Below are 16696 nucleotides of genomic sequence, written 5' to 3'. Positions count from 1 at the left end.
TACAAAAAATGAGGGTAAAAGTTAGGGTCCACTTAGGGAGGCAGGCTTATAAGGGAGGCAGGCTTACTTTTGGCTTATTACATTCTGAAATTACAAGTTTTTAAAAATTAAAATGAAACCAAAAAGTATTATGTCATACTTTTCGTAATGAACGTTATTTTCCAATTTCATCTCCAACTTGATGTTTGCGCTGATGCATTTTATTTGCTTTGTATTTTACTCTAAAACTTTTTTTTTCTTGTTTTCTGTTTTCTTTAGTTTTTTTATTTATGTTTTTTGGTCTTGATAATATTTCCAACAGTATCATATACTTTTTGCTGTAAATAACATTTTTTATATATTTTTACTTTGCCTCCAGTGGAAATGTTTTAAGGTGAGTTCTATTCTTGTAAATTAATTGTGTTTAATATGTTAGTTAAATTTCTTACTATGTTCTGTTGTTTTCTAGAATTAAAGACATTAGTATGGAAATTGCTGTACATTTGTCACCCACTCCTGCTTCCCCATACGTTGCAGTTGGTATTGAAATGTGCGACTGTCCAAAAGAGTACAGTGGATTATCGTGCCAGGTTTGTATTTTAATCTCTATCTGTATGGCAGGGGTGTTTATGGGGGGGGGGGGAGTCCTTGCACAGACTTTACCATTCAAATTTTTAGGGAAGTTTAAATTGAAGGTTTTTAATCTCATTTTGGAGGGGGAGGGGTTGTTCTTAGGGGTAGGGGTGCCCCATAGCATGAAGGGCCCCTGAATAAGGAAAATGCATAATCAACCTTGAGAGGGTGAGTACCCTGGTGTAAGCAATATATAGAGGATTTCTCAGTAATATTTTTCAGAATGTCCAGGAGGGGTAGGATGCAGCCTGAGCAAATACTGAAACTAGATAGCAATGCAATCATTAACTAAGGAAAGGATCCTACTTGACTTCAATGCTAACCTTAAACCAATGTGCATGCAATTTTCTTTCAAGTATTCTGGAATGTTTGTGCAATGTCATCCCTGCATTGCCTTATGATTTTGAGTTGTTGGGTGTACATTAACATTATTCTGAAAAGTGGTATTGTGTTACTGACACACCACATGTATACGTATGTTTTAGTTACTGTGTTTCAACGGAGTCTGAAACATATTAATAATGATCTCTCCAACTAATAAAAATCTCCAACTTAATATTATGTCTGTGGCATGCTGATCGGCTATGATTATCAAACCAAAGAGATTTTGTCGAAGTGTGTTGTATGCTTTATACCAAATAGTTTGAAGTTTTTAATTTGGTCAATCAAGAAGGAGGACATATGCTCCTGGCCCCCTGAAATTTGATGCTGCTGTGGTACCCCCTAGCTCCCCTCCCTTTCCACATGTTGAGGCCATTAGGTTTTATTATCTTATGTTGTAAATTATTTGGTCATAGTCATCAATAAATTTATGGGTGATTAACGACAATTCATAGTTATAGTCATGGAATCAGTTCAGCAGCTTTAATGGCAATGATTTTATGCTTTTATTTTGTTCAATAAGATTAGCTTAGAATGTATGCCTTTGTGCAGAGAAGTAAAAAGAAATGCCTAACGTTTCATAGCACAAAATTACAGAATACTACAAGCATGTGTTTCAGGGTTTCAAGGAACCTTTTTCAATGCAAAATAGTGAGATTTTACTGGATGTTTTTGCATCCAAAACATCACTATTTTCCATTGAAAAAGGGGTTCCTTGAAACCCCAAAACACTTGTCTGTAATTATCTAATTTTGAGCTACAAAACTTTGTTGTTTCCTTTTAAGATAAGCTTTGATTGAAGTAGTGCAAGCACCCCCTTTCACCCCCCCCCCCGTTTGCATAGGCCTGAGGAATGCTTGGAGTCAGCATCAGCATCACCACACATTTTATTTTGACAAATTAACTAAACTATACCACTGCTTTTTATTTTAACTCAACTCCCCTCCCCCACTTTAATTTCAATCGATTTTTAATTTTGATAGCTCATTATCAAATGTTCTCATCTGTAAACATCCTCCCAAACTTTTTTTCCTAGAATCAAATGATTCGGTTGACCTGCATGCATGTGCATTTCTACACACTAAAGAGTTTTGATGTTTTGTGCTTTACCAATTTTTTTTTTATTTGAAGGATCCTGGCAAAGGTTTCTACAGAAAGATGAAATCTCTGAATGAAAGTAAAGAACTAATAGATTTAATTGGAGAATCTGCTAAGTGCCCATGCAATAACAGGAGTGAAATGTGTGATCCAAACACTGGGCATTGTCAGGTACTCTTGAATTTTTAAATTGTATTTTGAATCAGTAGTCATTTGATTCATGTGCATTTCAGGAATATATCTGAATTTTGTATATTGATGTTTGTAGATACTAATATATATAGAGCAAAGGCACTATATTTTGTCTTTCTAAACTTTTTTGGTCTCTGAATACTGTGTTACCGTTAATGATTTCCAAAAATGGTAATGGAAAGTTGGGCAAAGTGAAATAGCCAAGATAACTTATCTTTTTCACAATGAATAAATTGAAAATTTGTTTTGAAAAGAGAAGAAAAAGTACGTTAAGAAAGCCCAATGTATTTTACAATAACTTGCATTGAAACAAAGTGAAAAATAAAATATTATTCTAATAAAATACTGTCTATTTGGTTATTAAAATATTTTTGATCAAATGGATAAGTAAATAAAAGAATAGATAAATACTGAATGGATAAAGAGACAATAAACAAAGAAACAATTAAATAATTCAATGTGAGAAAAAAATGAATGAATGAAATAGTGAATGAATAAAAAAATAAATGAATGGATGAATAAATAAGTGGATTAATAAATGAAGGGTTGTAAGTGAATGAATTAATGAATGAATATGTAAGTGATTTAATAAATGATTGAATGAGTAAATGAAATGAACTATTTCATTTCGCTCCATCCACTTTTTGATCCGTTTGACTATGCTATCTTTATTTTGGAAATTTTCAATATAAATGATGTATGCAAAATTTGAGTGTGTATGTGCTCTCATTCTTTGCTTCGTTTCTGGAACGTTTAGAATTGTCGAGAGAACACCACAGGTGCTTTCTGTGAACTTTGTGCTAAAGGATATTTTGGTGACCCTTTGAGATCTCCTTGTCGCCCATGTGAATGCCCTCTTGCAAATAACAGGTACATGTGTTGACAATCTTTTTTTTTTTCTCTACTTTATTTTTAGTTGATAGTAACTCATTTTTATTTGACTGCTACGAATGCCTCAGAATGTGTATTGTTGAAGTCATAAGACTATTACTTGTGCTTTCTTTCATGTTTAGATAAAAAAGTTATTACAATTATGGAATTTAATATGTATAAGCTATTAGTAAGTATGAGATGTATTTGATGAATTTATTTTTCAGGCATTTGTTATTGCATTTTAAGCATGGAGATTCCGAAAGCAAATACTAAATGTATATCTTTTTATGTCTTGTGATCTAAAGGCTTCACAGTACATGAATTCGGCTTTAAGTTAGAAATAAATTGCTATTAAATGTCTTAGTAAACTTTTACACAAGTATCCTTTTTTCTCCCAAACTTTCTTTTTCAATCATGATTTATACTTATTATTATTATTTTAAATTTACCTTTCAATGTTCTTTTCTTTTGTTATTTTCCTTGCTCCCTTTTATTTGTAAAAAAAAAAAATGTAATTTCAGTTGCTTTAATTCTTTTTTGTCATTCTTTTTTGCCACAGTTTCAGTGACACTTGCGAAAGTGATATACATGACTTCAAAAATCTCTCCAAGACTGAAATGGGCAAGACAAAAGACCATGCTTGCACTAACTGTCAAACTGGTTATGAAGGCAAAAACTGTGAAAGGTAGGCATGTTGTGTGTAATAATTCAGCAGGAGATAAAACATTTTAAATGGTTGATATTGTTTTATTAACGATTCAAATAACAACTTTTGAGAGTTTCTTTTGTTTTCAGATGTTCAAGAGGGTATTATGGCAATCCTGAAATGTCAGGAGGAAGTTGCCAGCCTTGTAACTGTAACCCTTATGGATCTTTGGATCGTATTTGTGATCGTATGACGGGCCAATGTCATTGCAGAAAAGATATTAGTGGGCGAGACTGTACCCAGTGTAGTGCACGTTTCATTCTTACTGATGCTGGCTGCAAGTGTAAGTAAACATGTTCTTGTTCTTGATTTTGCTGTCATGTAAAAGGTTTTTATGTACTCAAAAGGCGAATACTAGCCACCCTCTCCTCAAGCTATTGTTTCTCTGGCATCTTGAAGTAAAATTATAAAGTATAAAAAATTCAATAATTATCTATTCCATTGCGAACTCTAATGAATCTAGGAAATCTTAGTGACAATATTGATAAATCAAAGCAATGAGCTAGCTCAAGATGACCATAAAGTGGTCCATGACCACTTGTGGTAAATGACCATAATGTTAAATTGGTGCAATTGGCATGAACTTGTGTAATACAATTAAATAGACTACCATCAGAATATGGACAGAGGATCATTTGAAATGGCCTTAATTTCAATGTGTAACCAAAATTGTGAGTTAAATTTTAAAAACTTCATGTGACCAAAAATGTAGGAGAGAGAAACGATTTTAGAAGTTGTGAACAAAGTAAATACTCAATCATCATTGTTGCCTTGTTTCACATAAAAGAAATTCTTGCACAATTTTTTTTAGAAAAGGCATTTCATTTTAATATATATGTTATTTTATTATTATTTATTTAATCATTCGACTAAAATCACTTGTTTTCTTTTTCTTTTCTTTCTTTCTCTTTTTTGTATATGGGGGGGGGGGGGGAGCTTTCTCTAGAAGTTTTTGAATTTTAATAGTGTGTTGAAGGTTTTCTGCCATAGGTCGGTTATGTATAATAAATCTGGCATTTCTTTGTAATTGATTGTCATGCAGATCTTTAAAATTGTGTTGTGATAAAAAATAATCTTTGGTTTTCAAACAATTGCTTTCTAAGTAAGCTGACCTCAGCACATCTTATGATATTTATGCACCCATACTTTTTTCTGCTTTAAATCAAGTATAGTTTTTTGTTTTCAAATCACGAGTTTTACAACAACAAAAAAAGAAGTAGTATTACTGTGACTTAAAAGAGTGAGGATACTATTAAACTTTAAGTTTAAAAATTAGTTGAAAAATGGTATTGTGTCAGAGGTCCTAAGTGTTTAGCAAAAATTTCGACAGAAATTTTGCTCTGAATTTGTACAGCATGTTTTTAAATAGCTTGATTCTATACTAACTATGGATTTTTACTCTACCAGCTTGTGATGATGAGTGCCTTGGTCCTCTATTGAATGATGCTGATTTTTTGATTGAATCTGCTAAAGGATTTAATCTCTCATCTTTTGTGCCTCCAGCCTGGGTTCCATTGTTAAAATTGGACAATCAAACAATCTCGCTACAGGTTTGTTGTTTATTCACTGTATTGTGTTTACGCATTTTTATTTCAAATGACACATTTTCAGATTAAAATAAAAATAATTTATTGTTTTTAATAAAACAATAACATTTCATTCTGTTTTTTCATTTTTATTTTCTTTTTCTTACCTATTCTCATTGGTATAAGAATTGATTTCGACTAAGTTCTATGAATTGTTGAACTCTTTTTGCATATGAAAGAGTTAAAATATCTTTCATATGTAAAAAAAGCCCCAAAATAATTTTTTTTTAAAAATATTAAATAACATTTGATGTGAGAGATGCAGTAGTAGCAGCATCTAAATGTAGAGGGGTAAAATGTAAGTTTTTTCTCTTTTTCTCAAAAATTTATTTTCACCGTAACTAGTTTTCAATTTTCGTGTGAAAATAGAATTGTATGAAAGTCAGGCAGAAAAATGCGCTGTTTGTTAATTTATTATTATTTTTTTTGCCAATGTTTTGTATCGTCTTAAATGCATCTGTCATTTCAATGAGAAATTCGTAAACTTTCACACTTTTAGTGCAGTTCAAATTGGAAACTATTCACTTTTTAGACGCTTTTTTTTTTTTTAATTCTCTCTAGAAATAATCACGAACTTTTAAAATAATCCTTACTTTTACTGAGATAGCATTTAACCTTTCATGATTTGTTTGTATTTCAGAAATCTCTTTCAAGATACTTTGAGGTGATTGACATTGCACAGAATATTTCTCGTAACTTTTCTACCCAGTTTGATTTTGAAACTCTTGCTGATTTGATGTATCTTCGGGTAAGTTCTTTTACTCATTTTTACTTCCTTTTACAAAAAAGGAAGTATTGTATTCGCAAAAAACTCGTGACGTCTGTATATACATTTGTATGTATGTGCTTATGTATGTTGCATAACTCCAGAACGGTATGTCCTACAAAGTTGAAATTTGGTATGTAGACTCCTAGTGGGGTCTAGTTGTGCACCTCCTTTTTTGGTTGCGTTCGGGCGTTTCTAAGGGGGTTTTTTGCCCCTTTTTGGGGGGAAAACATTGTTAATTTCGATGTAAACTCAAGTGGTGTTACAATTTAGCGGGCACTTGGCAATATATCGCCAGTCTTTTGGTCACCAAGTTTTGTCGCCAACTTGGCAACAAATTTGGCGATTTTTTTTTAAAAATCTGGTTTTAATTTGGCTACTGTTGGTGATATTTAGAGCATAAACTATTGAATCACATTAAAATTACTAATAATGGGAAAATGACATTAAATTGGAGTAAAAGAAAGTCATGTGAGACACACATCAGCTTGTTGTATTTACCTATATGAAATGAACATGAAAATAATGTTTGTGTATTTTTTTTTCCAGGGTCGTGATTTAAATTTAAGAGCTCCCCATCTTGCTTTTGATTCTTTAGAGATCAAGGAAGATGCTGAATCTTTGTATAAGAATTTAGACAAAATATGGAACAACATTTTTGGTGTGTGTCTGTTTTTACTATATTTTTGTTATTTGTGTTAGTTTATGTACAATCAGTGCTGCTTTTAGGGGATGGTGGGGGAGGGACTGCTGTCCCCTGAAATATTTGTTTTTCATTGTAAATATATTGTAAATCAGTTTCAAACTACCTCTTCTCTTAGTGAGTCTCAAAAACCAAAAGGTGAGTTCTCCCAAATGTTTTTTTTAAACTACAGCACTGTGTACAATGCATTATAAAAGTAATAGCATTTTTTGTGAAAGAATTTTTTTGTAGACAACTTTTGTGAAAAATATTTGTTTGATTAATTAGGAATGTTTATTGTTTTCCAATTATTTGAGAGCAAATTTGTGTGAAATGGAGCTCACAAGTAAAATGCTTTGACTCAGCATTGTTTTTGCACCCTGCTTTTTTCCAATGCTGAGGAGTGCAGTTTCATTAGTATTTTTTGACCAAGTTAGTTTACTTAAAGTTTTTCCTCCTTTGTCAATGTTTGAGTTGTTGTTTGCATAAATACTTTTTAAATTTTTCTAATTTTTTGTAAATTTTTCTTTTGTTTAGTTTGTTCTTACTAATTTTAATTAATACTTTGCTTTCAATTATTCAAGTAAAGTCACAATTTCTTTTTCCCAAGAGGAAGGCTTATAAAATCATTTTCTGAAAGGAAGTAAAATTAAATTTCTTCTCAGAAAATAACTTTGTCCCATGAAGATTTTCATGGTTACTCAATTTGATAAAATTAAAGAAATTCAATGCATTGTGTGTGTTGGTATTGAAAAATGCAAGGTTTGCTTTTAGGTTGAATTGTTAGTGCTTTTTGATAAGGCATATTATTGATTTTTCATTGCCATTCTTCTGCAAATTTTACAAGTCACTTTTTTTTTCAATGCTAGATTCTGTGCATCGTTTGCAAGAACAAGGTACAAATTTAAACTTCTCAGAGGCTGCAGTTGCTGAAAGAATCGCCTATGCAGAGGATGTCCTGCAACAGATTGTGAGAAGAGATATTGATGAAATTAGAGAGGAAGCTGAAAGAGAAATGAGGTGATTTATTGTTTTTTCATGGTTGTTGATTTGTTTATGTTAAAAATATGTATTGTCATTGGCAGTGATTCGGGGGAGGGGGAGGAGGCGACTGCCTCTCCACTTTTTTCATCATCAAAGATTGCCTCATTGTTTAGATTTGAATATCAAAACATTCTGGGTGAGATTACCCAAACATTAACATCAGCAAATATTGTTTAAAACTTCAGTTTTAAAACCTCAATTTTGAAACATTTCTGGGAGAAAATCCATGCCAGACACTCAAAATAGGCTAAAATAGTCTTCAACTTCCTAAAAAAATTTTGCCCTGCACTTATAAGCCCCACTCGCCACCTCTGTGCTTTGTATAGTATGAGAACCCTAATCCAGTATTCTCAGGGCCATTAACTTTCCAGATTTAGGTCCCGACTCAAAAAAGTGAAAAATATCATATTGTTTAATTATCTTTTGAGTTTCATTACCTACCATTCCACTAAAAATCAAATGTATTAAGAAATGATGATGCATAGAGGATTTTATATTGATTCACTCTCCTCAGTTGGGTGTTGTTGAAATCTGTAAAAGTCCTTAATTAGAAGTAAAAGTTGTTCTAGATCAGCTGCTACTAACCTTTTCCCCCTTGCGAACCCCTTTAAAATGCTCGTGAAGTTGGCGAACCCTTTGTGAAGTAAGTAATCAACTGCAAAAAAAAAAAAAAAAAAAAAAAAAGAGAAAAAGAAAAAAGACCATGCAAACAATAAAATTTGTGAGAAGTGTTTTAGTTTGACGTTAATCAGTAGTTCATTATAAAAACAAAGACATAGCAGCCAAGTGTTGAAGCACACATTTCTACTAACTAAAATGATACCTAGAAAAGAAATGCAAAACATATTTAACAAAGAACAAACTCAGTGATTATTGTAAGAATGAAGGCTTTCACGGCTGGTGTCAATAATGTTGTAAGATTCTGGGCTGTTGTACCGTGATCTGAATGTTGCTACTCCAAACGTTTCAGCCACATCTGTGGCGACCATCTTCAGTGTCAACGTGGTCGAAGCTTCCAGGGAAGCGACTTCCTAGCAACTGATGCAGATATTGAAGTGTTGTCACTATTTAAGTGGGAAGAGCTAGCTCTCCCATCATTTTTGCATCTTCATGCACTAGTTTTTGCTAAAGTTTCAAACAGCTTTTTCAGAAGATTCCTTATTTCTTATATATTATTTTGTAATGTTTACAGAGAGTTTATTTTTATATAAAATGATGAAATCATAATAATTACACCTGAATGAAGGAAAAAAAAATGCAAAGTCTTTATATTTATAATATGGATAAAATAATACAAGCATTGTAAATTTATAGTTTTGTTATTTGTTACTTAGTCAATTAGTTTGAAAAAAAAAGATTTTATCACTATAACTTTTTAACCATTCTTTATTAAATGGTAATTGGATTGGTTTTTAAAAGTATTTCAGAATTTAGAGAAGTACCAGACGATATTTCAGAAACCCTCACTACTTTGCATTTAATCTTCAATATACACTTTATTTTAATTACATTGAGGCTCAAATTTATACGTTCCGCAGGACCAATGGACTTATTTTTTGTTCAATTTTGGTGCATCAGCAGCAACACTGAACATGTATTGATTTACCTTGTACTTTTTAATGAAAATAATATGGAACTACATGCAATATACCAACAGCCCGGTTTTCACATCCATAGACTGTTGTTTCACCCTGGATGCGATAACCGAGCTGTCATTACTTGCATGTAGTTCTACTTTAATCCTGGTTTCAGGGTGGTAGCTTGCTGCTTAATATGGAATATTCAACATGGTTAATATTTAACTATTTGATTATAATATAAACTTTGATTGTAATTTCTTATAATTATTTTCAGAAAAGCAACTCAAATATCTGAAGCTGTGAAGAATGCAATTATGGACTTCAACTCATACGTGTATGGTGAAAACACACTTAACAATTTAACAAACCTTTTAAGTGATTTCATTCATCTCATTGAGAGAAAAATTCGACTAACTTCTGTGAAATCCTCAATTATGGTCTGTGATAATCGTGAAATAGTGGCCAACATACATGTGAGTCTTATCTTTTTATTGTCAATGTTTTTGATTTCTATTTTTAAGATGAATATTTGTTTACTAGGCTTTAACTTCCTATTTTGAGAAAATATAATTTTGACTGAAATGCCAAAATAGATTTAAAAAGGCTAAAATTTTTTCTAGAAAATAAAAAAAATTCAGATTATTTTTACTTTTTTGTGTGAAGTAAAGGATGTATTGTATTCACAAAAAAATTCCTGCTTAAATTTAACTTAAATTTCTGTTTTATTTACTCCTGAATTTGTTTTGACTGGTTTCTTCATAACTTTCATATATGTTTATGTAGCTACATAAATACACACAACCAATCAATTTTGAGCAACTTAAATCACTTTTCACTACAGTAATTTCCGAACGAAACGCTGCATTGGAGTAAAGCCGCACTCCCTAAAAAATGCTTCAAAAAAATATAAAATGCTCAAAAACGCCAGATTGCTGTAAACGCCGCATACTCGCCAAGCTAAAAACTGAATTCTCAATGAACTTACCTTTATAGAAACGATAAAACACCAGTAGTTATTAAGTAAATAAAATGCATTGATGAAAAGAATGATATTATATTTTCAGTTTAACATGAAACACAATACAAGCAAACACATTCTGACAAAAATACAACATGTAAACAAATTTTGATATGAAAGAAACAACACACATTTTGACATGAATGATAATGCACTCAAAAATTCCTGTTAAAATCCTTTAAAATCTGACTTTTCAGTGTCTGAATTGAGAAGTCTCAAAATGTCCTCATCTACATTTGTAGCTGACGCTACGTGAGGTTCAGGGTCATCGACCTCTTTCTCCTCGATTACGTTGTTTTCGGAGGAACAACAAATTCCCGCTTGGCTGAAGCTCGACGTTATGATTCTATTAGTCATGCAGTTCCAAGAAGTGGAAATCCGGTTCACAACTTCTTCGTAGGAGGCTTGGAGTATTTTTCCTCCTTCAATGGAAGAATACATTCCTTCACTCATCCAAGCTTCCCACTGCTGCTGCATTTCAGCTTTGAAAGCTTTGTTCACAGATAAGTCCAGCAGTTGTCAAATCTTTGTCAGGCCGGCAGGAATTATGGCCAATGTTGTCGAGATTGTTTTGCATTTCTGCTTGACACTATCCAGCAGGTGTAACCGCATGCTGTCCATAATTAATACCCCTTTAGGCTGGAGAAAGGCTCCTTTCCGGCATCTGAAAGCATTTTCCAGCCACTCCATCATCATGGCCTCGTTCATCCAACCTTTTTCATTGGTTGTGATGATAACATCTTTTGGAAAATCCCCTTTGGGTATAGTTTTCCTCTTGAAAATTAAGAGAGGATTTAATTTTGAGCTGTCCGCAGCACAAGCCAACACGCAAGTAACAGATGTCTTTTCGTGTCTCGTCGTCGTGATTGACAAAGTTTTTGCACCGGTCTGGTCCGGTTCGCTGGGCGGCCAGAGGGGTCTCGTCCATGTTAATCACTTGTGCAAGCGTGACGTTTCCAATTTTAATCAACTTTCTGACAAAATCCAGGAAGGCGGTTTCATTTCCTGCCAGTCACTTGGCAGTTGTTGACTTGTGGTGATTTTACACCAAACACTAATTTGGTGATGAGCCATAAAGCAATAGCACCAGCATGGCCCACCTTTGAAATCATCGATGTTCATAAGTTGTGCCATTTTCTTGGCTTGCAGCCGAATTTTTATGGGGTAAACTAGAAATCCCTTTTCTCTTTGCTACTTTATCCATTCCTCGTCCACCTCAAATTCTCTCCCGGCCGCTCTATTGCCAATTTCAGCAGCACGAGAAATTACCGTCAATTTGAAGGCTGCAGTGTAGCTGCGATGTCATTTCAGTGCCATCGTATCCAAGAGCGATGGAAAAGAATTCACCTTTTGCTCAGCGAGTAAGTGTAGTCAGAGATAGCTAGAGCGAACGATGAACGAACTGAAGAAGGAAGAATGCATAAAATGTCATGCTCTCTCTCCTAGCAAGCGGCCGCTGAAACAGGTGTTGATGAATCCATCTCACCGAAGGGGTGGGGTGTGGATAGGTCTATTTCACGGAATAAGTTGGAGGGAAAAATTAAGGAGGAGGAAACCTGAAATGTCATTTTATCCCTTGCTTGCTCGTTCGGACTCGCGTCCGGAATTTTTTTTTTCGCTCGTAAACGCCTCTTCGCCAGAAGAGCTGCAACTGAATAAAATTTTACTTTTAAACACATAAGTGCCGTGGCGTTTCTTCTAGAAATTACTGTAGTTTTTTTGTGAGGGTTGTACCTGCGTGTGTGTATATGTATCTCGAATAATTTTAAGACAGTTTGTTTTAGCAAACACGGATAGAAACACGGATATGGGTACATTCAAATGGATTGATAAGTAAAAAGTTTTGTAAAACCAAAAAATATTAAGTGAGTGATAGATACTTTAGCAGGGTTGCCAACCTTGGAGAAGCAATTTGAGGAGCATCTGTGGTGATTTTGATGAACATTTTGAAATTTTGTGGAGCAGCTCAGTAGTTTGCATAAAATTCAATAAAAAAACCAAAACCACTTATCTAAAACTGTTTTTAAGCTTTGGTAATCATTTTAAGCATTAGCATAAAAATAAAAATCAGCTTTAAACACTATGTCATGCTTGAAAATGCTTGGCTGGGCAATGCAGAGCAAAATAACTTTTTTGCGGAGCTGCAAAGTTTCAGTATGCTTGCGGAGCAACTCCGCAAGATGCCGAGATGCAAGTTGGCAGCACTACTTTACCTGAAATCATTTTATTTAAAAAGGCATTTTGCAAAAAAATCCACTAATAATGAGTTCTATAAAGTTTATATAAAAAGTATGTATGTTATTCTTTTAAATTTTTATTCCTAACTTGTATATTCCGTCCAAAGGTTTTCAACCTACCAAAATTATATAAATGGGTCCTTCTAAAATTATATTATGCTTTTCAATTACTTTTTGGTTAACCTTACCATTGAAAAAGGAGGATAATACTAACTGATAAATAATTCATTAAAAAAAAAACGGATTGTGTCACCACAATGTAAGTACTATTGACCTTTGCAATAGTGTAATCTGTACTTCATGTAAAGTCAAGGAACTGTAGAGCTCTGTTACCAAAAAAACTAATTTCTGGAGAAAAAAATCTTTTTGTGCTGTTCTTATTTATTATTGAACTCTGCTATTGCATCGGACTCAATTTTGTTTATAAATATGTTCAGAATTGAATGAACCTACATTACCTGTAAAGAAAACCATATTACTTTTTTAAAAGCATTCACTTTCAAACATTTGTTCACTCTTTCAGTGCTGTCTTTGTCGGAACATTTGGCAAAAAATTGAAGTGGTTATTTTCCTGGGGGAAAAAAACACCAAAAAAAAAAAAAAAAGTAATATCCAAAAAAATATTCATGAGAGAAAGAGGGAGATTGATAAAAAATATGCTTGGAATAAAAGCCACTCTAATTTGAAATCCTTCTCAGTGCATCTATTTTGTGCTATCTGTTGGTTGTTTTGTTGTTTTTCTGGTAGTTGAAGTGTTAATCATTTAACAGTAAAATTTTTCTGATATTTAAAATAAAATTCCAGAAAAACACACTATTATCTGAAAATTTTCGAAACTTGGCTGTAGGAAGCTTGAATTCATCTACTGAGTTGCTTGCTGATGCTGAAAAGTTCATTTCTAATGTGTCTTCCATTTTGGAGGTAATTCTCTTTTTCTTATCATTAAAAGTGATTAGTCAATAAGCAATAAAATTTTAATTGCATCCTTCTATAATACATCATTTCTGTATCCTAATACACGAAAAGTGTATATTTTTGTCTGTAATCTTTGTATGATTTTCAATTTATATTTAAAATTCAATTTTGTTTTGAAAATTTTGAAAATGTTTTTAAAATGCTATTTTTTTTTAATTGAAGTTCAATTTTTTTTCCTTTTTTTTAATTGAAAAAAGAAATCTGCCATTATATGTGGCAGACTATGTAGATATGGCAGAATTTTTGCATTGTGTGTAAATCAAACCATTTTTGACAAAAATTAAAAACTAAAAAAGGGTGTGGACAAAAAAAATTTATTTGAAAATGGAAACTAATCTCTCAAAGTTCTCAATGGTTGCGTTCGACGAACCTCACCGGTCGACCGGTGAGTAACCGGTTACTAACTGCAGTGTTCTATCATCTATCAGTTACCGCACCGGCTACCATTTTAAGCTGTTGATTGGTTGATTGAATCACGTGATCATTAACTGGTAGCTACCAGTTGAGCTCGTCTTATGCAAGCAAAATCTAGATCATTGCTTAGAACCTGAAATATCTTTGAAAAGAAATCTTCCAAGAAATGTGATTCAACCTATTCACAAAAGTTTAATTTTTTCCAAACTTTCTCCAGAAAAGTTTGAGAGCACTTGTACATAAGTCTATCTGTACATGAGTATAGACAGCAGTTTGAAAATCAACAACTCAAATTTATTCTTGTTCTAACTAGTACCTTTTCAACTCACATACTGAGCAAACCTATATGAGTTACTTAATTTAAATAACAGTGTCCTTGACATCATATGTTATATATTTGAGCATTAAATAAAGTTCTCTCTTATAATAACTTAATTACATAATTTAACAAAAAATAAATGGAAAAACTAATATTTTTGCAACTTGTTATTATAGAGGAAATTTTCCCCAAATTTTTTGACCATTCTCAAGAAACTAGCCAAATAAACCGCTCATTGTTAATGCTAAAAACTCTAGATTGGTAACAACTTAAATGTTCAGAAAGTATATATTTTATGAGTAAGCTGTGGTTGAGTTCGAGCTGTGAAGTTGTTAATATTAACATTTTCTCAAAGATTTGCTCTGATTTTGAATCTTATTTTAGGAAGCTTTGCCACTACAACTTTTGTTAGAAAATGCAACTCAGCAGTTGGAGCATCACCGAGGTATTCTTGCTAGAGTAAATCCCAGATATATTCAAAAATTTGTCATACCAGCCGTTGAACATGCAGAACATATCACACAACAAGCTGAATACTTGCAAGAGTAAGTAAAATATTAATTACTAGCAGTACCCGCACAGCGATGCCCGTGCTAAAAACTTAATCGAAGTCTGTTGAATAAAAAAATTGACGCCCTCTCCCCCTCTGATGTGAAATGATCTTTTTTTTTGAACGTATTCTAAAATCATCTCTATATTGCTATTGAAGTAAAAATTTTTAATCCCTTACTGTGATTTAAAATGTTACGAAATTTGCGGTAATCGTTTTGGGATACCTTGGATAAGTTTCTCTCTCCCCTCCCTACTTTGTAAAACTGTGTGTTACTAATTTTATCGAAAAGATTGTGTTGCCAAATACTGGGATACTTCTGGCGACCATGAAATGATGCTATCCAAAATGTTTCCAAAATAAGTAGTATTTTTTTTCAATTGTGTTTGAAATTGTGCGCAAACTTGTGCTGTTTATGGATTTGATTAGTTTAGTTGGCGGATCATTTTACATGTTAACAAGTGATATAAAGAAAGAAAGAAAGATTAAAGAAATGGCGATATTTTGGTTACATGGGGAAAACTGAGAAACAGTATTCACGTAGTTTTTAGCTTCAAAAGGAGCGACAATTGAAAAAATTCCCTCGTGGCATAGCGATTGAAATGATTCTGCAAAAAAATTTGGCGAGATTAATGATGGCCGATCAAGCACCTACTCAACACAAATAAATTTAAAAAAAAAAAAAACCCATCAATTGCCTCAAAGTTGCGTAAAACTAGAAACTAATCAGCCAAATCCATGTATTATTTGCCTATCTTGTGCAAAAAATCTTACTTTAAAACTTAGCTTGAGAAAAGCCTTGAACAGTCAGGCGAAAAGCAAAAATAGTCAACAATACAACAATTGTGCTATCGACAGGGAGTTGAGATGATACCCTAAATACTATGTTGTGTTGAGGAAAGCCTTCGAACATGGAACTAAAAAGCTCATCACTCGTTTTTTATTCAACTTAGAAATTTGGAACAGGTGCCATCTTCAGCAAAAAAATCAGAGCTTTCAATGGATATATAATGTTAATATGTGCAAGTATTTTTTCATCCTCATATTAGAGAATTTATACGAAAATTGGGTTTTATCGCCCCCTGGGGGAGTTTTGCCCCCCATAACGGGGCAAAACTACCCTATGTGTTATTCTGATGCATAAACTATATTATTGTAAAGTTTCATCAAAATCCATTCAGTAGTTTTTGCGTGAAAGAGTTACAAACATCCATCCATACATCCATACAGACAAACTTCCGCATATATAATAGTAGTAAGATACAGTACATATGCTTAGAATCATTGATGTGTTTTTTAAAATTTTTCATTATGTAATTAATGTTTGTATGAGCCATCTGGAAAGACCTATATCAGCGAAATAAGATCTAAAATTTATTTGTAGAAATTTGGGATGTTAATGTAACAAAATGGACTCTTCCAAAAAAAAAAAAAAGGAAAAGGGAACTTTGATGTAGAAAGAAATATTATAACATCTTCATGGACAATTTTTAATTACTTCATGGATAATTCATTGAGTTTAACTATGCATTTGTTATAGGTTATTTTACTATGGAGATCTAATGTAGATCATATAAAACCATGATAGTTTAAAACTAAAACTAGGTTATATGCATTGAATTTATGCTTTCAGTTATTCTTAGTAAAAGTTTAATTTATTTCA

The 16696-nt window shown here is 32.7% G+C and overlaps 1 protein-coding gene across 1 annotated transcript in view; it reads left to right on the top strand.

The window, feature by feature from the left end:
- LOC129228428 (laminin subunit alpha-1-like) overlaps nt 1–16696 on the top strand; it is a 240754-nt gene that overhangs the window by 180192 nt on the left and 43866 nt on the right. Inside the window, exons 30-42 of the mRNA XM_054863107.1 lie at nt 359–373; nt 449–569; nt 2125–2262; nt 3041–3153; nt 3716–3841; nt 3952–4145; nt 5270–5412; nt 6089–6196; nt 6764–6875; nt 7766–7916; nt 9795–9993; nt 13646–13696; nt 14868–15028. Coding sequence (XP_054719082.1) covers nt 359–373; nt 449–569; nt 2125–2262; nt 3041–3153; nt 3716–3841; nt 3952–4145; nt 5270–5412; nt 6089–6196; nt 6764–6875; nt 7766–7916; nt 9795–9993; nt 13646–13696; nt 14868–15028 — 1632 coding nt within the window. The remainder of the gene's footprint in view (nt 1–358; nt 374–448; nt 570–2124; nt 2263–3040; nt 3154–3715; nt 3842–3951; nt 4146–5269; nt 5413–6088; nt 6197–6763; nt 6876–7765; nt 7917–9794; nt 9994–13645; nt 13697–14867; nt 15029–16696) is intronic.

This window comes from Uloborus diversus, chromosome 8, assembly GCF_026930045.1.
Source record: "Uloborus diversus isolate 005 chromosome 8, Udiv.v.3.1, whole genome shotgun sequence".
Lineage (NCBI taxonomy): Eukaryota > Metazoa > Arthropoda > Arachnida > Araneae > Uloboridae > Uloborus > Uloborus diversus.
This window is presented reverse-complemented; position numbering and strand designations above follow the sequence as displayed.